General features: G+C 37.8%; 3 protein-coding genes across 3 annotated transcripts; 2 read left to right on the top strand and 1 right to left on the bottom strand.

Moving 5' to 3' along the window:
- The first annotated feature begins 1,423 nt into the window (after nt 1-1,423).
- sycp3 (synaptonemal complex protein 3) lies at nt 1,424-6,223 on the top strand. Its single transcript, XM_049575191.1, has 8 exons — nt 1,424-1,562; nt 2,416-2,497; nt 2,646-2,680; nt 3,104-3,221; nt 3,522-3,621; nt 3,879-3,977; nt 4,693-4,797; nt 5,803-6,223. Exons 1-8 carry the CDS (start codon nt 1,436-1,438, stop codon nt 5,854-5,856), a joined length of 720 nt encoding a protein of 239 aa, XP_049431148.1. The 5' UTR covers nt 1,424-1,435; the 3' UTR covers nt 5,857-6,223.
- Nucleotides 6,224-7,841: 1,618 nt separating this feature from the next.
- On the top strand, nt 7,842-17,716 carry si:ch211-59o9.10 (uncharacterized protein LOC561841 homolog). Its single transcript, XM_049574646.1, has 11 exons — nt 7,842-7,975; nt 8,294-8,522; nt 11,425-11,482; nt 11,593-12,037; nt 13,884-13,975; nt 14,069-14,173; nt 14,365-14,434; nt 14,800-14,891; nt 15,946-16,064; nt 16,519-16,618; nt 17,577-17,716. Exons 2-11 carry the CDS (start codon nt 8,395-8,397, stop codon nt 17,646-17,648), a joined length of 1,281 nt encoding a protein of 426 aa, XP_049430603.1. The 5' UTR covers nt 7,842-7,975; nt 8,294-8,394; the 3' UTR covers nt 17,649-17,716.
- Nucleotides 16,799-22,046, bottom strand: lyrm5b (LYR motif containing 5b). The gene is made up of 3 exons (XM_049574647.1): nt 21,783-22,046; nt 19,210-19,276; nt 16,799-18,248 (listed from the first exon to the last, which is right to left on the bottom strand). Exons 2-3 carry the CDS (start codon nt 19,252-19,254, stop codon nt 18,042-18,044), a joined length of 252 nt encoding a protein of 83 aa, XP_049430604.1. The 5' UTR covers nt 19,255-19,276; nt 21,783-22,046; the 3' UTR covers nt 16,799-18,041.

Here is a 22,046-nt window from a genome sequence, read left to right on the forward strand (position 1 = left end):
TTCCGTGTGATGGATTTCTTGCTGGCAGTCAGAAGTATTTAAAGTTGTCCTAAGATTCAGTTTATTCTGGATTTTACGCAGTTAAAAAACTTGTTTAAAAAGTTTTTGGGGTGTTTTTGACACATATTGCGATATATTTATTACCTTTTTCAACTGCAAATTATATTCCCAAAGGAAAACTTGGTCAACATCTGTTTTATCTAAGATGAAGTTTTCAGTCTGTTCATCTCACTTCAATCATTTTTATTGCAGCAAATTACAGCTAGTGAACTGAAAAAGGAATTGATGTTATTATTTTAATAGGATATCTAAAGATAAATTGTCACTTGACAGTCATTGGTTGTCATAGATGCAATATCACTGCACAAAAATTCCAACAGTAAGCTGTATGGATCCCCCCCCCCATCATATACTGTAGTTTTTAGACATACTTCATGTAAAACATTTCATGGTTCCAGCTTCACAAACTTTTCCTTTGAATAATGGTAATAATTGTGATGTTTTGGTAATAATGATAAGGTTAAACAAACATTGTCTCCACATCAACCAACTACATCCGTAAAATTCATGCTTATAGTCATAGAGTCATATGCTTATAGTACAACAGTCACAGTGGACATATTTTTTTTTTAATCCTTTAATTAGTGTTGGGATGGTTACTTTTGAAATGTATTCAGTTACAGATGACTAGTTACCCTGTTAAAAATATAAGTAATGTAACTTTTAATTACCTCATCAGAGTAATGTTATCACATTTGATTATTTTTCTAACAAATGTTTTAAACTGGACAATAAAGCTGAAAACGTCCAGAAATTCATTCACAGCAAAGCAACAGAATGAATGTTAAATGATACAAATAAACTTTTCTCAGAAAAGAATATATTTTGATATAATCCCCAATGTAATCACCAGTATTATTATCAAAGATACTGTATTATATTGTTTATCCACCGTCTTTGTTATTATTAAGAACTATAATTAAGAGGCATATTTTTCTCATTTATTTTTTTGTAATTTAATGTTACTAGTACTTTAATTGCAGTGCAGGGCCTACAAAGTCCTGTTACTAATATAACCTTTTGTGGCGGGAATCAAGCTAATGATCGATGACGCTAGCTCGGTTAGCTTAGCTCGGTTTAGCTTGTGTTGTGACCTGTTGTGACTAGTTGAGTCTGACTTCACTCAGAAAGTAATGCCAACGCTAGAAGTCTGAAGTGAAGTCCGTTTGATTTAAATAATCAATCAAAACTTAATTGTGTTCGTCTGTTGGTGACATTTGTCGAACAGTAGCTACATCCGTTAGCAGCGAGTGCTAAACTAACGTTAGCTAACAGTTAGCTGGTTAGCATTAGCAGAATCGAGTTTGTGTTTTCTTGTTGAGAAGTTGAAGTGTAAGCTAGGTAACGTTAGCGTTAACGAAACCGGGCTGGAAGAATGGCAACAAAAAGAGGACAGATGAAGAAAAAACACCCAGAAGAAAAAATGGATAAAAAAGTGTTTGATTTTGATCCAGAGGATGAAAAGAAAGAGCTGAGCGGCTCAGAGGACGATGCTAGAGAAGGTAACGTTAATCTTAGCTAATGTTCAGCCTGTAATGTAACAAAGCTAGGTAACATTATATGTACTCAGGTACTTGTACTTGAGTATTTCCATTCTGTTCTGTGTTATACTCCATTACATGTCAGAGATATACCTTTTTACTGCATTTATTAGATTAATTTAGCAGATTCAGATTATTAATGAATCATATTTCAACTAATAACTGATGTATAATTACAAATTAAACTACTCAGCAGCATATACAGTAATTAAAATGAGCTCCATTTTTACCAGCTGCAACATTAAGTGATGAACACATTAATGCGTCAGTAATTATAATCCAATAATACCTGTACTTTCCATGAATATTTCCATTTTATGCTACTTTATACTTCTACCCCACTACATGTCAGATGTAGTTGACTATTGTACTTTTTTTTACTGCATTTATTTGGTAAGTTTAGTTACTCTTCAGATTCACATTATCAATAAGTTACAAATGTACATAAGCCAATAAATGATGATGTATTATCATAGATTAAACTACCCAGCACTTCATAAAGCGGGAAATTAGCCTCACCTTTTATAATACATTCTTGTCATATAATATATATTACTATGACATGGGCATTCTGCACAATGAGTACTTTTAGTTTTGGTACTTAAAGTATACTTTGATGCTAATACTTTTGTACTTTGTACTTAAGTAGGTAACATTTGGAATATAGGACTTGAAACAAAGTATTTCTACACTGTGATATTGCAAGTTTTACTTAAGTAAAAATCTTAGTGCTTATTTTACCACTGCTAATGTTAGCTTTTGACAGCTGTCTAGCAAAGAAAAAGACATTAACTTTGAATTTTTATGTCACAAGATGAAAATCCAATAATGGAGAAGTCGGCAAAGAAGAGACCTGCAGCTGACTTTGAAGAGGATGGGGCACCATGTGCTGTGGGGTATTATTACTGTTCTATTACAGCTTAATTGCTGCATGTATCATGTATGCTGATTCTGTGCAGTAGCTGACATTTGTGTAGGCCAACTTAGTTACCTTCCTGCATATTTGTATGAAAGTGACCTTACTCTTTCTTTCCCTTTTTTCAGAAATGAGGTACAATCAATGTTGGAGAAATTCGGAGGTAAGCAGCTTTGTGCAGGTTTGTGCCTGTTTGTATTTGCTCTGGTTGGCTGGATATGAAACCTCAATATGTTTAGATTACTGATTATTTTAAAGTGTCCAAAGCATTAAATGTTGAAAAAGGTCAAATATTGTCACGTTAAGTTTGATACTGAAAGCTTTGGTTTTTTTTACCTACTTTTTGATCAGGTATTTATTAATTTTCATCATCAGTATTGGTGATTTTACACTCGTGTAGTTTTGTTACACTGAAATATTAGCAACAATATATATTAGCAGGTTGGTATTAATATGTTGTGAAATTAGGAAACATTGTGTTGTAAAACTTTTACTCAGCAAAGTAACATAATGCAAAAGTATTGCTTTGGTGTGAGAGAAACTGTGACTACGTCCAGCTCTGTGCGGTGCTGTTATTTGCTTCCAGCTGATATCAGCAAAGTGATGCAGGCCAAGAAGAAACGTCTGGAGAGTCTGACAAAGAACTACATGAAGGGAAGCCAACACAAACTGGAGCAGCTGTGGAACTCCTATCACGCCCAGAGGTTTGAAAACTGAAAAAACCCTGATGAATTTATTTATATCTGTAGGAAATTAAGTCACTGCAATAGGGTAAAAGATAAGAACACAACTAAGACTTGCAATACCAGAATGTATGAAGAGGAAAATTAATAGTAAAGGCAGAAATGATAGAAGTAAGAGCATTATGAACGTAAATGAATAAAGGGCTAAAATTAATGATTATTTACAATCTTTTGATATCATTTTTAATTCATAGATTTATCACAGCTCAGCATATGTATGTCAAATTGCTGTATTTGAAATATTTGTGTGTGTGTTTGCAGGCAGAAGATGACTCAGCAGTACTCCCAGCAAGTGTCCACAGCGCTGCAGCAGTGGGAGACCGAAGCCCAGCGAACTGAGGAGCAGGAGGAGAAGCTTAATGTTCGTTCACTTCCTTGTTTGACTGGTTAGATAGGTCCATAGCTTTAATGCTCTGTACTGCATTTAAAAGAAAATCCCCTCAGATCCTAGTTAGGATTAGATCTCATCCTCACATAATTCTTCTAACTACATACACTTGACACTGAGGGGTTCACTGACATCTTGGGTCTGAATAATCACATGAATCTCTTCACAGGAAAAAGAGAGAACTCTGTTGATGACTCTGATTTTACAAGTTGTTTTGCCTCTCTCTGTAGAATCTGTTCAGACAGCAGCAGAAGATCCTGCAGCAGGCCAGAGTGGTGCAGAACCAGAAACTGAAGACTGTCAGAGAGCTGTATGAGCAGTTTGTGAAGGTCTGGCCTTTAAAATTTGCATTAAGGATGCCGCATGTTTTTATACATTCTGCTGACATCTGCAGAATTTTATTTGGCTGGCCACCTTAGTTAGAATCTTATCTGTGGCAAGCAGCGTTGCAAAGCTACTGATTTTTAAGGTGAAACTGCTTTATTCCATGTTTTTACTGGTTTAAATCACAAAGTTCATTTGTTTTGCAGAGGAGGAGACCTCTGTAGATATTTGGCTCCTGGTAAAACCTCCTAAACGTCTGGATCTTAAGTTATCAGACAAAAATGCAAGCACACATTAGCAGCTGCTAAGTTAGTGGCCCATCTCCAACATGCCACATAGCATCCATGATATACTGATTTATAATGTTAAACTTCTTTATTCAGTGTTTTTACCGATTTTAATCACATGATTTGTTTTGGAGAGGAAGACACCTTTGCGGATAAGTTTCATCTGATTGAAATCTGCAATCCTCACTGCTAGATGACACAATTAACCTTTCAGAGATAATTTTGCAAGTCATTTAATGTAATGTTATTCATGTAAATTACTTTGTAATAAGTTGATTTTAGATTAGTAATAGAAGGTGACCACTAAGGACATTTAGTGTCTAGATACAGAACTGCAGTAAGAAACTAGAGACAGATGTGTTTGGCACTAACTTTGTCACCTAATCTTATATGAAGAAAAGTCAGACTGAAGCTGTTTTTGTTTTTCCTGCAGAACATGGAGGACATGGAGAAGAGCCACGATGCTTTCCTGCAGGGGGCGCAACAAGAGTTGAGGAAGGAGATGGCCACCCTACAGAAGAAGATCCTCATGGACACGGTGAGTGCAGACAGCAGAGTTAGGACTGATGTCTTTCAGTCAAACACAGAAGTTTGACTCGCAGTGAGCTCGCAATGTTACTAGTCTGCTTAAATACTTGTCAGTCTATAGCTTTAAAAATAAAATCTAATAATGTGAGAGTGATTAATATTGATTAAACATTGTTATTACAGCACAAAGTAAAAGAATACACCAAAGAAAATCAGAGTTAATGTTGCACTGACGTTTCAGTTAAATGTTGGGATGTTTGCATTATTGACAACAGCTGGCGTATTGCCAATAAGGGTTGTTCTAATAAAAGTAATTTTAGATACATGTGAATATTCTGAAATGAGTAGTTGTTCTCCATATAATAGAATGTTACAGCGCAAGCTGTTTTTCCATAGACTTCTGTATAAAAATATTCGTCAGCTAATTGTAGCAACTAATATGTTTAATGTTTGAAAAATTATCTTGGCCGTTATTCACCAAGAATTTCCCTGTCAGTAGACCGAGTCACAATGTTTGTCTGAAATAACTTCAGGGTAGAAACCCCTCGCATCATAAACATTAAATGAAATGCTCCTGAGCAAACTCTGCCTCTAAAAAATATAATATCAGTTTAAGTGAACATACAACTAGTATATTACATAAAATAAGCACAGCAGAAATGTGATAGATCAGACCACTGTGTGTAACTACATAATTTTTAATTATTATTTCTGCTGAAAACAAACAAACAAACAAAACTACCCATAGTTGTTAGCTCAATGTCATGGTGACGGTCTGTACCTCCCCAGATCAAATAGAGCAGAATAAATATGGGGAAGAGAAACATTACACAGAGTTATGACTAATTAAGCAGAAATATAAACTAAGAATACAAATTGAAGAGGGAAATGAGGTAAAAGTAAAAGGTACTGAGATACAGTAATGAAATGCATCACAACAGGGACATGACGTCAAGTTAATAATGTCACACCCTCTTGTGCTCCTTATTCATGTTGTCGATGTTTGTTTCCACAGCAACAGCAGGAGATGGCCACAGTACGTAAATCTCTGCAGTCCATGCTGTTCTAGCTGGCTGTTGCCACGGCGACTGAGCTGGTTCCTACTTTAAGGATGCCTTCTAGGTTGGTGCTGCCATGGTTATTGGAGCTGTAGCTGTAATCCTGTAGTGTTGACATGGTTGCATAACCCGTATTTACAGAGTTCTGTTTCCATAGCGACAATGTTCTCTGCTCTGTTTCATAAGAGTTTGTGATTTCAGCTGTTTTTACTTGTTTAATGAAAATATGAATAACTGAGGTATGTTTCAGTTCATTCTGCAGGGTGACAGCAGCTTTACTTTCATGTCATTTATTTCCATGTGTTATGTGTGTCAGACTATGGTTGGGAACATGGACAGCCTGTAAACTCAACTACATGTTTTCCAGTTCAATAAAAATGAAGTAAAAATTAAATAAATATACATATATTTCTTTTTGTACAGACCAGTTTGGTTTCACTTTCTTTCATTTTAAATATTAGTGTGTTGTTGCAGTATACATCTGTAGGAGTGTTTTGAGTATGGCTGGGAAAAAGAATCATTTTTGCAGAATTGCTGCATTTGAATACCTTCTTTTAATGAATGTAGATGCATTTTTACACAGTAGTCATAAGAGATGAGATATGAGAGACTTTTATGTCATCCCTGTATATACAGTACAGTTACAGTATGTAAAGGAACAAAGTTCCCTGGTTCTCGGTGCAAAAAAAGAATAAAACATAAGGTGCAAACATTAAACAAAAAGAGGTACAGAACAAGATACAAGACCAGGTACAGTCATGTAATGCAATAACAAACACCGTAGTGCAATATAAAGTATAAATAAAAGTAGTTTAAATAAAAGTAAACAAGAATATTAGATGATTGTACAAGCCTCCAGCTTTTATTAAATGTTAACAAGTGGTGTGCACCTGTAGCAAAGGTTGCTCAGAGTTCAGGGGTCTCCAGGAGTAATGTCCACAGTTGGAGTCCTCATGCATACTGGTCTGTGGACTTCAGCCTCGTACCAGTTAACACTACTGAATAGCAATCCAGCCTGATTTAGGCTAAAGTATCAGGTGCCAGTACCATGTACTTTTATTAGTTTAGTTTCTAGTTAAGATTTTTGATATCTTCTAGATGTGTTTGTGTGTCCCTGTGTCATTTGTCTTATGATTCATGTGTCACGCTGCTGCTGTATTAATTGATCTTATCTGTTGAAAGCTACGGTCTAGCTGTGATATACTGTAAACTGAACTCAAAGGCCTTTTCACAGAAGATTCAAAGGCCATATGATGTAGTATCATGCTTGTATCACATTTGATTATTATAAGGGCTGAAACTAACAATTATTTTCAGTTAATATGCTTTTTGTTTTCTTGTCAAAACTCAAAGATAGTAAATTTTATAATGTAAAACAGGAACTAAATCCAGAGGATGACTACAGTTTTCCTTTGGAAAGTGATTTACACAACAATTAATTATAAAAATACTAGTTGATTCGGTTTTATCAGTTGATTAATTGATTTAAGACAAATGGTTGCGGCTCGAACTTTAACATCTACCTATTTCAGAATTTGTTGCTGAATTTTTTCATTTTATTTTTAATTTGATTAACAAAATGATAAAGATTAAGTTAAAAAGTAGGTTCACATATTGCTCAACATCTTTCAGGAAAACAACTAAATAAAGTTTTGTGTTGCTAAATTTACATTTATGAACGTAATCATTTTCAAACATTATCATCAAATATTTATAAAGGTATTCCTCTTCTTTTCTTGAGTTTTTGAAGAAACCAAACATCACAATTCAATAATAATAATGATAATACAAAGTTTATCCATGCAGCGTCGGGTCATAAGAGGACATTTTATTTTGTGTTATTTTATTGTGTTCTTTCTTCTTCTTTCAGTGTTCTTTTATTTTATACAGTCTATGGTTCTTTCTCATTCACATTCAGTTTTATTTTTTGTGTGTTGTTTTTTTTCTCACGTGAAAAAAACAAAAATGAAAGTCAAACTGTATTTTTGAATTTTCGGTACTTTTCGGTGTGACACCGGAAGTCCCCTGCTTATCTCTGAGTACACTTCCGGTTGTGAGTCAATTTCGATTGAGTTCCTTCACTGGCGGACCGTCCGTTACCAAACCGAAAAGCACCTCGACAAAATTCAGGTAAAGTTAACAGAAATTACGTTTATTATGTTGTTATCGTTAGTAGCAGCAGAGTTTATTTTTATATGGATTTATCGTCTTGTCTGTATATCTGTAGCTACTTCAGCTAGCTTTATGCTAAATCATGTAACGTTAACAAACGGACGCTGTGGCAGGTTCGGTAACATAAACGCAGATTTTAATTTAGTCTTGGTGTAACTTTGTGTTTCAGCTCCTGGTGCCTTTATTAGTGTGTTCAGTAGAATACGTAACATTATTTTAAATATTCGGCGCTAAACGTGTGTCGTTTAACTCCTTTTTTAATTCATTCTTTCCCAGGTCAATATTGTTCTCAGCATTAGGATAACATGAGTTTGGATCTAAGGTGTTTAACGTTAACGAGTTGAGAACCAGGTGTGTAAGCGGTGCCGGGGAAGGCCATGGATGAGCCGTTAGGAGGCAGTTCGTCCGAGCCGGACAGTCCCGGAGGTCTGAACCGAGGCTGCCTCCTCGACCCCAGTGACGTCCTGTACCAGGATCTCTCAATTATCGTCCCAGAAACACCCAGGTAACATGGCTGCCTGTCTCAATTGCTCTTGTGTGGTGACATAAATATATCTGTGTAAATGTAAATTATTAATACAGAGAACAATGAATCATAAAGATAAAAAGCAACTGGTCAGCCCACTCTGTGAAAGTCCATGGTATACAGGCAGGCAGTCCAAAAATACATCTGAGGCACTCTGACGGAAGTTACAAATGCGTCATTCATTCACGGATAAACCAGCAGTTAATCATCAGTCTTCATCATGTTACCCTGAATGTTTTTGAGGGGAAAATTGTCATGGTATCTTGACGAAGACTAGTCGAAACACATTGGTTTATCTGTGAATCAACATACCTCACATACTTAAGTCTAAATTCTCTTGTGTTTTCAAGGAGCGTAACAATCTGGATGTTGTTAATACGCTGATGTTTTGGATGTAGCTGTACGTAAGTTAAACAGTAGATGAGGTAAACATTGTTTGTGATGTTGTGTGCATGGCCAAGCTGTTAGAGGTTAACCACACGTTTCAGTTCACTCGTAAAGTGAAAGTGAAGATAATTCGGGATTTTCCATATCTGTTGTCAGCAACTATATTTCTTTCACTTTAGCAAAGTAAAGATGCGACCTACATAAGGAGTGTCGCCATTTTCAACAAGATTATATAAACTGAACAGACAACAGTAAAAGAGAAAACTAGCTTTCAGTTACACAGTTGCAGACTCCATATTTGTCAGGTGGAAGTCCTTTTCAGACTTGGAATACATCATATTCATCTGTCTGTTAAAGTGATGCTTTTTGTCATTCAGACTTTTATGTCAGTGTTGCTTAGAGCTCTTTCCAGACATGACAGGAACATTTTTGAAAAATCTTATGATAAGAAAGAAGACTGTTTTCTCTCAGCTGATGGATTTCAAATCTAATTTTGCAGATAAAGACTTCATTACTGACCATCTTAAGCACGAGGGATGAGAAAATTTAAACTATAAAGAGAGACTGTTGCTCAGATTAGCTCTGTGGTTGTTTTTTAAAAACTGTTTGTTCCAGCCGCTCTTTGAAGATCTGAGGAGAACCTCCCCAGCAAGTGAAACTCTTGTTTCATGGTTATTTTTAAACTGATTTTGTGCCTAAGAGATGAAGCATGAGTTAACAGATCGCAGTGATTTTCAAAGGCAGTAATGTTACGTAAGATGTTTAAAAGGCCTTTCTCTGCATGTTGCACCTCATGCTGTGGTCTTTATGATAATCCGACGTTCAGTTCAGACTCTCGTCGTGTTTAAAATCTTGCAGATCGTTTCAGAGTGGCATTGTGACTTTTATGTAAAATTTTGATAGCATAAGAGCTACATGTTAGTTAAATGACCATCAGATTAATGTGAAGAGGTGCAGGTCTGAAATGAGCTTAAGTACCTGGAAAACGCATGAAAAAATGAGTGATCAATTAAATGTCCTGGAAAATCTTGTTTTTTCCTGGAAGATTATTTTATTTTCCTTGAGCTGAGAATGAACTCCTGCATTATCTATCAGTGTTCCCTTAATCTGATAATCAGAATCAGAATCAGAAATACTTTGTTGATCCCCGAGGGGAAATTATTTATGTTACAGGTGCTCCTTGCAAGAAAGGAAAGATACGTGAAAATATAAGAAATTTAAACAGTAGTATTTACAAATATATAGTTAAATAAACAGGAATTATTAACAAACATAAACGTAAATAAATATATATAAATTTATTGTAAACTGAACAAGATTATTTACACAAACAGAATATATACAGTCAGGGTGAAATGGGGTTATTGCACAAGTTAAATTAAATTATTGCAGTGTGTGAAAAAGTCTCAGGGCCACTCAGAGGGAGGAGTTGTACAGTTTGATGGCCCAGGCAGGAATGATTTCCTGTGGCGCTCAGTGGTACATCTTGGTGGTATGAGTCTCCCACTGAAAGTACTCTTGTGCCTGACCAGCACATGGTGGAGTGGGTATGAGACATTGTCCAAGATAGTTCGTAGCTTAGACAGTATCCTCCTCTCTGACACCACCATTAGAGAGTCCCACTCCGTTCCCACGATGTCACTGGCCTTGTGGATCAGTTTGTTGAGTCTGTTGGCGTCCGCCACCCTCAGCCTGCTGCCCCAGCACACAACAGCATAGAGGATAGCACTGGCCACCACAGACTCATAGAAAATCCTGAGCATAGTCCGGCAGATGTTGAAGGACCTCAGTCGCCTCAGAAAATAGAGACGACTCTGGCCCTTCCTGTAGAGAGCGTTAGTGTTCTTAGCCCAGTCCAGCTTATTGTCAGTGTGTACCCCCAGGTACTTATAGTCCTCCACAATGTCCACACTGACCCCCTGGATGGAAACAGGGGTCACCGGTGTCTTGGTCCTCCTCAGATCCACAGCCAGTTCCTTTGTCTTTGCCACGTTGAGCTGCAGATGGTTCTGCTCACACCATGTGACAAAGTTATCCACATCTGCCATCTGAAACTTATGTTCAGGATCATAATGTTCAAATGGTAGTTTTGTGTGGACAAGAGTATTTTGACCAGGTTGCTCTCTGATATGTTGTGGAACCAGTACGAACACACCTTTAAGTCACATGACATGGTAGCACCTGCAGGTTGGATGACATAACAACGTAGGTGGCAGAAGCTCAAAGTAATGTGAGTGATGCAAAGTGTTGAGTGTGGACTCGTTTGGGTGAGCGGTTCTCCAGAACGCTGAAAGCAGCAACACTGGAGTACGAATGATCGGCTCGTTTTCAACAGCACGCAATCTGTCTGTCATACCAGCTTGATCATCACTGAAAATGTCCTGGAAAATAATTTCCAGTAAAGAGATACTTGACTGTTAACAGTCTTAGGATTTTTTTGCTCAACGAACTATTGACTTAATATTAAAATCTGGTTTGTTTGTTTGTTTATCAGCCCACAACTTGGCAAACGGAGGAGACGCACTCGCTTCACAGAGGAGCATTTCAGTCCGGTAAGTCACCGTGCTGACACCTTCAGTACTGACAGGTTTTAGTTTTTCTATTCTCACCATGGCCAGCTCTGTATATCCAGATGTTGACTGCTATGTGTTTGTGTCCTCAGGTGGCCGCCGGTGGCGGATCTCCAGGACGACCAGAACTCTCACATAAATCCAAACGCAGACGTCTGGCTGCAGCGGTGGGAGAGCAGAGCGTCGGCTTTGTTCCAGCTTCATCTCTCAGGACTTTCCCTTTAGACAGCTGGCTTGAGGCTCCGCTGTCCACCGCATCCTGCTCCTCCTCCTCGTCCTCATCTTCATCATCATCCACGACCTCCTACCTTACACCTGTGTCAGAGGAGGAGGTGGAACAGGTTGGTTTGACTGTGGCGGGCTCCACAGTTGATTCCTGTCCTGCTCGTCTCAGCTGGAGGACGACACAAAGTCTGACACCAGCAACAGCTTCACCTTCACCAGCAGCAGCAGCAGCATCCACCTCCGACTCTCTGTCCTTCCTCACCGCAGAGGAGAGGAGATGGCTGAACAGCGAGCAAGGAAACACCTCAACAGGTGAGGAGACAGTGTAGCTATGTGAATACAAAGAGGCTGCAGAACTTGCCTGAGAATCTATGTTTTTAAGCTTTCTTCCATATCACAGTATTCCAGTGATAGCTGTCTGTAAATCCGTGGGTACGCTGAAAACAGGACCTGCTCACACATCATTTGGCACACTCTTAATGAAGACATTGACTACCTTTACGGACAAAGTAGTCCAGTTTTTGCCTTTTATTTGAAAAGGACAATATTCCTTCAAAGCTGTTGACATGTCTAATGAAATGAATATTCCACTAATATTCCCATTTACGTGCAGTTTTGCATGCTCAAATTAAAATGCCCTGACATGTCGTTTATTACATCAAAATAAGGAAAAGTAAACGAGCTGGAGCCGCTTGACATTTTTGCTTTAATCGCTAGGACAGTTTTAGCGTAAAAGGGGGAGAAAGAGGGGAGGTGACATGCAGCAAAGGGCCATAGGTTGGAATCGAATCTGCAGCCACTGCAGCAAGGACAAAGCCTTTGCATATGGGATGCCTACCCTAACAGGTGAGCTAATGGGCGCCCTGTCATTTTGCTTCTTTGCATCAAAGTAGGATATTTTCAGAGTTTCATTAGTGGTGGACTTGTTGGACCGTGCGAACACAGCCTTGCTCTTTGATTCCTTTAACCACCTTCTGAAAACGTTGGCACTGTTTTGCGCAATAAAAAAACCTGTTTATCTAAGTGATGTTTAAAAGTAGGTGTGTTTCTCCGTCAGACCAGAAATTTGGGCTTTTCTTTTGAGCATGCATATCTACACCAGCCTTGCAAACTGTTGGCGAGTTGGTTTGTGTACATATACAGCATATATACATATACATGTACATACATATCCATGACAACACACTAGGGCTGCCACGATTAGTCGACTAATCGATGACTAATTGACTATTAAAATAATCGGTGACTATTTTAGTAGTCGACTAATCGGTTTGAGTCATTTTTCATAGAAAAGCACTATAAAAGTACCCCAAAATACTCTTACTGCAGCTTCTTACATTCAAATATTGGCAGCTTCCAAACTCTCCCGTGACAGTGAACTAAAGACAAGACGAGACAGACCGACATTTTTCAACATTTTAACACATTTTTTGATTAAATGATTAGTCGACTAATCGAAGAAATAATCGACAGATTAGTCGACAATGAAAATAATCGTTAGTGGCAGCCCTACAACACACAGAGCCGACCGTAAACAGACAAGAGGCGATGTGTTGCAAACTGTAGTACAAACCCCGGCTTAAAGGCATTTTATAAATGTCCAAAGAATGCTCCTAAAACCTCGAATAATACTGCCATATCCCAAGTATTAATATGTAACATGCCATATTCAGAAAAGGGCTACTTTGGAAAATCCAACCGTATCAAATTCAGAATATTGCCATATTTTGAATAATAGGAATATTAGTGTGCATGTAAACATACCAAATTTGACTACATGGAAACAAATATAGGATAAAAAGATTGAATCTCAAAGCAAACTCACTGAATCCACGGCAACATTTTACTTCCTGTTTAGCAAACACTGTCACTACAAGAGCTAGAAAGGCTGAGTTCATTTGATTAAGTATATCATTAGGAATAATTGGTACATTCTGCTGGGACATAGTGAAAAATGTAATTCTAGGGATATAACTTTAACTTTAATTTGAACCCTGCAGAAACTCTGTATCTTTGTAGTTAAATAATTGACCTTAAAAAGATGATTTAGTCTGAAACTTTATTTATTTAATCAGAACTCTGGTCCTGATGTGAAGTGTTAAGACAGCCTCAGCAGTTTCAGCTTTTTGGTCCTGATTAGTAATTTCTTCTTCTGCAGCATCGGAGGAGATCGTCATCAGTGACGACGAGGAGGCCGTGGTTCGCTTGGCTCAGGAGGAGGAAGACGAGGCCTTGGCACGAAGCCTGCAGGTTAGCATCTCTCACCTGCCGGGTCAGAAAGAGACAACTCACCTGTGCAGAGTGTGTTTATTAAAATATTCATAATGCTCTCTGCTCACTCAGGCCCAGTTTGACCAAGAGGAGTCTGTCAGCAGGCACCAGCACCACCATCATCAGCTTCACCATCACCAGCTTTACCATCATCTTCATCAGCAGAGCCAGCACAGGGTAAGACAGAGATTAAACATATTTTTCTCAACAAATCCAGACAATTCATCCTGATAACAAATATTATGTGTCTATCTAAAGTCTGATGCATCTGTCAGGTCATGAGAAGGTCGTACAGGTGAACAGGAAGTGCTGTAGGAACTGAAGTTAATGTGTGATCACAGAGTTTTGACTTGTGTTGTTCTGTGCAGTATTACATGGAGCACAGCTGGATGCCTCATTTACTGGCTGCTGTCTCTCCGCTGGTCGGCTTTGAAGATGGTAAGATCATGAACACACTCGAGCTGCAACGCTTAGTCACAGACATTTAATTGACAAAATCATTCATTAGAAAATAATTGGCGGAATAATCGAGAATGATAAGTTGCAGCCCTGAAAGACACGGCTCTGAGCAATTAGCTATGAGTTGTTTTATAATAACACGATGAACCCCTTCACCAACAATGAAAATCACTATATGTAGAGAGACACTAACATATCAAGGCTAAAACGTGCCGAGTATAAATACAGAGGAGAAACAGACTGAACAGCAACATTCATGTGTACTTACCTCTGATCAGAAGCAGTTTGAGTTGAGGGTCTCAGTTGTGTTTACTTAAACTGATGCAGCTGGTGTGTTTCCACAGATTTGATTGGTCAAACCAGAAGACGTGGGCGGACCAGAAGGAGGAATGCCCAGCCTGAGCTTTCAGAAGACCTTCAGGGAAACGACTACGAGGTGAGGAGGAGAATAAAAATGTTTTTATTTAAACACATTAACAATGTGTTGGTCACAATGTAAGCTCATTCTCCACCTCAGTGTACAGAGACACAGTAAATATATAAAGGTAACATTCTGTTGAAATTAAACCAACAACAAGAGGAAAAAAATGAAATGCCTTAAAAATAAAACCACCGTTTCAAACAAACCTTTAGTTGGATATTAATAATTCAAATCAAAAGAGTTAAAAACAAAACTTTGAAGTATATATCCCACTGAGCTCTGTTTGATGAAGTCAGAGCTTTAAAAGAAGCCTTTGAACGCTTTTTATTTCTAAATTTCATCTCTCATTTTGGGAAGAACGTTCAACGACGTCATCTTAGCTTCTTTCTTCTTTCAGTTGGATTCTTATAGGACCTCCAAGTGAACTGTCAGTAACAAAGTGGAGGATGAGGTAGTTAATTTAGTGAGAATTCTTTGATCTTAAAAACAGAAATGACTCTGACATATACCACAAAACCAGTTCATTGAATTTGTCTTTTTATATCAACTTGCATAATGTAATGTTGGGTATTTATGTATTGTATTTTTGTACATAGATGATTGTCTGTTTTTGTGTGGTACGCTATGGACCTTTTTCTGTGTCCCTGATAAAGTCATCATTATTATTTTTATTATTATTATTAATTTATTTACTGCTCTAGGTGCCTCTGCATATTGTCCCCCCAGGATCCGCTAAAGTGTTTGAGTCTCTCAATCGTAGCAACAAAAGATAACATAATGAAACTTCCCAGACTTGTTCAATCCCTCCTCATATCACTCTAAACCCTTGTGGTGGCATCTGATGAGCCTTCATAAAATCATCTCTCAAACTGTGTGTTTTACCAGTTATTTAAGAATGAATGCCATACTAAAAATAATCATAAATTAATAGTGTAAAACGAGCTTTTACATTAATGAATGAGTCAGAATCATCAGAGATCATAGTGTGTAACAGTGTGTAACAGTGCTCTGTATTTCTTTACAGACTGTTTTGGTGTCTGCTCATTTTGTCCATCTGCTCGTCTTTCAGGCCCTTTTAGCGTTCGAGGAGCGTCAGGGCTCTGTTGTGTCCAAAAAGTTGAGTCGGAGGGAAATCCAGAGGTTTCCTACCAAAACCTTCCAGTCTGCCAACAGCGCCGGCAACACTCAGTAAGTCATCAGTAAGATCCTCAGCCAGTCTGATCTGGACTCATGACGTTTGTATTCATTACCTGTAATGTTAGTGATGCCACATCTGGGCCAGAAGAGTCCTCCAAGTGGCCCAGCACACATAAATCCGATATATGGTAAGGTATGTAAATTACATATATAGAGTGAATCATTGTACTTCCTTCTCTTCTCTGTTGAGAGTTGCACATGTCAGGGTATGACCACTTGTCATGATTCTGTGCATTGATAGCTCTTTTTTACTCCGTTCCCACACTTAGTGTTTTTAACTACATTCATTTGTATCTGTATAAAAGTTGTTACCAAAAGCTTAAAAAGGTTTGAAAAAGGCAGCTGACAATGTTTGGCCCCACTCAATTAGTAATTGAATCGTGTTAACGTAAGGATTAAAATGTCGACATCTCATGGTTTGTTCCTCTCCTCTGCTGATTGACAGGTGTCAGATCTGTTTCTGTGACTACACTGATGGAGAGAAGCTGAGGATTCTGCCCTGTTTCCATGACTACCACGTCCAGTGTATTGACAGATGGTTGAAGGTAACTGCTCACACATCATGTTCTGCTCTACACGGAACTGTTCAACATTTTGTAAAATCTCCCTCTCTTCCCACCTCCCAGCTCCTCTAAAGCTCACTGACAAACATGTCACCTGATTAATCTGTATTAAAACTGTGGGAAACACTTTTCTGTGGAGAAAAAAAAGAAGGCTTGAGCAGGTTTTCAGTGTCAACACAACTGTTTTATTATCTCTGAGTCTGAACACAGTGTAGCAACATTAGAAAAAGGCACGCATGTGGAAGAAGTGTGGGAAAAGTGTCACTGTTTAACCGCTATGAGAGGAGGAGCTGACGTTCGAGTGGAGCAGCTGTAGCAACATTTAGTTGGTCATTACCTTTAGTGGATAAAATGACAGAGTATTTACAGCATTCGTTTTTCATTTCGATTTTCTTAGTTGAATAAAAATCAGCTGAGCCTGCCTGTGCTGCACTGTTATTACATTATTAATGTTATTATAACAGTATGTTAGAAAGATATTTCAGCATACTGCTGGTGTTTCCACCCGTAATCATTTTACCGACATATAGCAGAACTGTTGTCATCTTTCTTTGTGAAACGAAGCCACGCTTTGGACCGATCATCCACTCCACCATGACTCTTTCTTGGTGTAAGTTCCCAACAGAGTAGACACGGGAGTTTGACTTAATTATTTGCAGAAAAATATGACAGCATCGCTAAAGAGAACTGAAAAGCTCGAAGGTAAACGATTCTAATGGATTCTCGATTTCCATCCCTAAATCACAGAGGTGTTCACTATCATTCAAGGATAAATGTCTGAACTTAATCTACAACGATTAGTCAGTCTGTAACTGTTTAGATATGAATAAATCGAATGGTTTTAAATTATTTTTCTTAATATGCCGATTCTCTGCCTTACTCCGATTCATACTGATAGATTAATGATGATGATAGTAACCGTCTGTCTTCCCCCTGACAGGACAACATCACCTGTCCCATCTGCAGAGCTAACCTGGCTGACGGCAACTCCCTCGCCCCACAGCACCACTGACCTCAGCGCCTCCTCCAGGGCGAGGCGGCGTCTCTACTGTTTTCTACTGTGAGCTGAGGGGTTTGTGCTCTCTTGGTCTTACTGTAGTCTGAAGCACAACTTGTCTTTTTTATACTTTTATTTAAGTGTTTTTCTGTCAGTACCGAATCAACTCTACAGGAACAAAACAATAAAACCTTTAAAGCTGCTGACGTTTTTTGTTTTGTCTTGAGAGGACGGACGTTCCAGTCTGTTTCACAAGACTCAAATAAATTTTAAGGCAATTCCTCTTATGTTTGTCTAATTTTTTATTTTCCAGCAGGACGAATGAATCTTCTACTTGATTTAAGTTTGATTAAGAAGCACAGCTGGTTGCAGCAGAATGAGTCTCTGAAGTGTCTCTGCAGGAGCCTTTTATTCCTCGTAGTAGCGTTTCTTCATGGCTCTGTATTTCCTCAGGTAGTAGAGCGCCTCCAGCTCTCTGGCCACGTATTCTCCCCGAGCAATCATCTCCTTGATCTGCTCCGGGTCCTGCACATTTTTGTTTTTAGAGAACGCAGCTCTGAGGCGGTCCCTGAAGTAGTCGCTACCTTTAGGATACTCCCGTCCGAGGTAGAGAAGCTGTGGAGTCACAGAGGGGAGAACGTTTAGATAAGATAATTCAGTTTAATTACACATGTAACACTTTCACAGACACTGGTTATATTTTTTATACAAAGTTTGATTGTGAACTTGTACAGCAACATGTTGTTGACACCCGGACAAAAAATTGAAATAAACTAATAATAATATTGTCATTTTTTTCTCAAAGAAATAAGTTTTTTCTTTTCTATTGTGTCAGAAAGTATCATTATTCCCATTATCATTTCCCAGAAATAATAATGGGAACCAAAAAAGTTTCATTTGCAAAAAATTGGTGATGTCTACTTTTCATTCATTTTTGTATCTCAACGTTTTTAAATTCTAATAAATCCAGTTTTTTGTTTCTAGGGTGTCACAATATATCAGTATTGATGATAACAGTGATATTTAAATATTAAATATTGATATGTTAATAATACACATATGATAATATCGTATGATATGATAATATTCTTTCCATTCTCTCTTTGTCTCCCCCAACGCCATCTGGTTTCCTTTTCACTATCCATGGAGTGTTATTACTCTTTTTGTACAGTTTTGTAAAGTTCTGGTTACAGACTTCCTCCACCTCCCGACACTCGTATTTCGAGTGTAATTTATTTGCCAAAATAAGAGACAAAACACACAATAAAAAAAAAAGTTAAAGATGAATTTGATTGTTGTATTTTAATTTGCTATAAGTATCCAAATAATACTGTCATCATAAATTCTTGGCCACAATAATCGTGTAGTGAAAATCTGATATTGTGACAGCCCTACTGTGCACTCATATTAATGTCAATCAAACTGGTGGTTTCGTCATTATAGGAATAAATCTTTTTTTATCAAAGGAACTCTTCATCTGCTGATTAAAAAAAAAAGATCTTTTCCAGACTTGTGTTTGGATTTGACATTAAGAGTTAACTTCTATATTATCATGAGTAATAAAAATACAACTCACATTTTTATAGAGTCGGACCACTTCAGCCCTCAAAGGGTTCGCCATCGTCCCGGAGAGACGGTCAGAGCTGAAAAATACAAAGTTATTTTAAGTTTTAGTTAATATATTATTGATCACAAGTTGATGGTTGAAGCTCCCAAAATAATAAGGATCTCTAAATGTTTTTTATAGTAGTAGTACAGCGTCCTCTTTATGTGATCAGACTTGTTAACGTGCTGCATAGACAAGACAGTGGTAAATATAAAGTCCAAACTATATTTAATTAAGCAGTATGGATACTGAGTGGATAATAGTGTTAAAGTAAATTTAATCTTTTGGATAGCATAATCTTTATAAATGCAAGCACTGAAAAAGTCAATATTTCTTGATGAAAAAATAATTTCAGTGTAATTCAAAATCATATTCAAATTATAGTTTCTCTCGTAAAATATAATTTGTGAAACAAATACAGCATTCATTTCCAGGTTTTCAATTCAGTCATATTTTAGAAATAGAAGTCGCTCCGCAAGAATGACCAACTAAATTACTAAAATAATTTTATTTACTCTTCTTTACTCATTTTGTTATTTAGTTTTCTCAGTTAGCAAAAAAACAATAGAAAACTTAACTCTGGGATCTGATAACTTTTTGTAACCTGTTGTGTTCTAGTTGTTTTGTGGCATTTTGTTGGAGTACATGGACAGTCATTTGATAAAGTGTTTAAATTATTAGGAAGAAGCATTGAAGTCCAAAACATAGCAATTAAAGAACGGTCCAGTGTGTAGGATTTAGGGGGGTATATTGGCAGATACGGAGTATAATATCTTACGTATGTTTTGAAGCGGTTAGAAGATGGATGGATGGATGGATGTTTTCTTTAGTGTATAATCACCTGAAAATAAGAATCATTATGTTTTCATTACCTTATAATGAGCAGTATTTATCTACATAGGGAGCGGGCCCTCATCTATGAAGATCGCCTTGTTTCTACAGGAGCCCAGAACAGATCAAACCATGCATATTATATTTAATTTTCATCTCAAAAACAACATTACATATACAAACAGACTAACAAACATTCGACCCACATACAAAAAAACAACCCAACACAAAACAAAGTAAAAAAAAAGCCAGACTTGACTGAAATAAATACCTTAAGTGTTCTGTTATTCTAAATGGCCAAGAATAACAGAACATGGTGGTGACTCTCAGTAGGGACTTCAGCTAACAGACAGTAAATTAAGGTGCCTTACAACTGGGCTCCGAATACTCTCAAATTTATCATTCAAACTCAACTGTCATATCAAAATCTCTCAAGGTGAATCCCTGAGACTAGTTCCCTGAGCCACACTGGTCACCTCCCATTCCTTAAGAATTATCCTCATTGCAACTAAAACCACAGTTAGCAACCCCTCCACAACGATCAGCAGCGGACAAAATATGATTTGTAACATGAAATGCTTTATTCAGTGTTTTTACCGGTTTTAATGACCTGATCAGTTTGTTGTGGAGAGGAGGAGACCTCTGTTGGTTAGTTTGCTCCCAGAGAAAACCTCCTGAATGTCAAGTTGTTAAGTTATCAGAAAACAACAGTGAGCACACATTAGCAGGTGCTGGCGAGCTGCCCATCTCTGACCAAACAGTGTCAGGTTAACTGTGTTATTCAGCATTTTTACCAGTTTAATCACCTGGTTTGTTTTGGAGCGGAAGAGACCTCTGAGGATAATCCAGCTCCTGCTAAAAACCTCCTACACAATAAACATATAGAAAATTCTAAGGGACCTGTGTGGTCCTATCGTCTGTGGGACAGATGTAAAGCTCTGGGTTGCCCTGCACTAAAATGATCAACTTTTCCATATTTACCACAGACTGATATTTACAGAAGAAGGTAAAGATATAGAGAGTTGGCAGATTGGTTGTTCTTTGACACAACATCTGGTGCATGCTGCTGCATTCCAAAAGCTGAACTTGGTTTGTTTCGGGTCGCAGCCATTTTGCCCTGAAACGCTCGGAAGGCGTGTATGCTGCAGCAGCGTCACTCTAATGTTGCGTGTCACCATTGAAAACAATGACTTTGAGGGCGCAAAAAACGCAGCATGGGAGAAGTTTCAGCTAGTTGCAATCTGCAATCGTCACCACTAGATGTCACTAAATCTCCCTAAATCTAACACACTGGACCTTTAACTAATTTGAGTTATTGAATTTTCTTTTCTCATATATGGAGGTTGATCTGTATGGGTTGTTAGGGTTTCTTGATGCATTTAAGACGTGAGAAAATTACAGAGAAGCCGTATCAAGACATTAAAATTAAAAGAATAGAAACATAAGATAATTTAAAAGGACAAAAACTGGACAAGGGAGAGATGGTTAATGGTTAGCATTTGCTTCTTTAGCAGCTATTAGCTTTAAATACTGATTTTAAACGCTAGCAAGCATCTAAAACTAGCAAGAAACTAGCTAACAACTTTAACGTTGTTGACGATTAAACGGTCATAAAATACATATCAAACAGACACAGAGGCTTTAGCTTTATCTCGTAACTGTTAGCAGCGCTGTTAATGTAGTTTATAGATGGAGTAAAGGTGTTTTCTTACCTGTCTGGTGACCTCTGCACTCAACAGCTGCCTGAACTTTCTCTGGAGCAAAGTGCACTTCGGTTTAAACCCGCTGACTTCACGTTACCGAACAACACCGACGGTACTCCGGTAACTCTCAACCGTTTCCGTTAGTTTGTGTCTGTGGTTTGCTCCGACGGTCAGCTGCAGCTCTGTGACGGTTAACCTTGGTTATAATTAAACGTTAGTGACGAGCTCGACGTGCAACAAGCAACAGGGTAAACAACCAAAGAGTAACACACG

This window comes from Epinephelus fuscoguttatus, linkage group LG4 (assembly GCF_011397635.1).
Source record: "Epinephelus fuscoguttatus linkage group LG4, E.fuscoguttatus.final_Chr_v1".
Lineage (NCBI taxonomy): Eukaryota > Metazoa > Chordata > Actinopteri > Perciformes > Serranidae > Epinephelus > Epinephelus fuscoguttatus.

Coding starts and splice junctions, on each gene's coding strand:
- sycp3 (XM_049575191.1), top strand. CDS start 1,436: ATGGCAACAAAAAGAGGACAGATGAAGAAAAAACACCCAGAAGAAAAA. Junction 3,622..3,878: donor AGCAGGAGGAGAAGCTTAAT/GTTCGTTCACTT, acceptor CTCTCTCTGTAG/AATCTGTTCAGACAGCAGCA. Junction 3,978..4,692: donor TGTATGAGCAGTTTGTGAAG/GTCTGGCCTTTA, acceptor TTTTTCCTGCAG/AACATGGAGGACATGGAGAA.
- si:ch211-59o9.10 (XM_049574646.1), top strand. CDS start 8,395: ATGGATGAGCCGTTAGGAGGCAGTTCGTCCGAGCCGGACAGTCCCGGA. Junction 16,065..16,518: donor AACAGCGCCGGCAACACTCA/GTAAGTCATCAG, acceptor GCTGATTGACAG/GTGTCAGATCTGTTTCTGTG. Junction 16,619..17,576: donor GTATTGACAGATGGTTGAAG/GTAACTGCTCAC, acceptor TCCCCCTGACAG/GACAACATCACCTGTCCCAT.
- lyrm5b (XM_049574647.1), bottom strand. CDS start 19,254: ATGGCGAACCCTTTGAGGGCTGAAGTGGTCCGACTCTATAAAAAT. Junction 18,249..19,209: donor TGGTCCGACTCTATAAAAAT/GTGAGTTGTATT, acceptor GTGACTCCACAG/CTTCTCTACCTCGGACGGGA.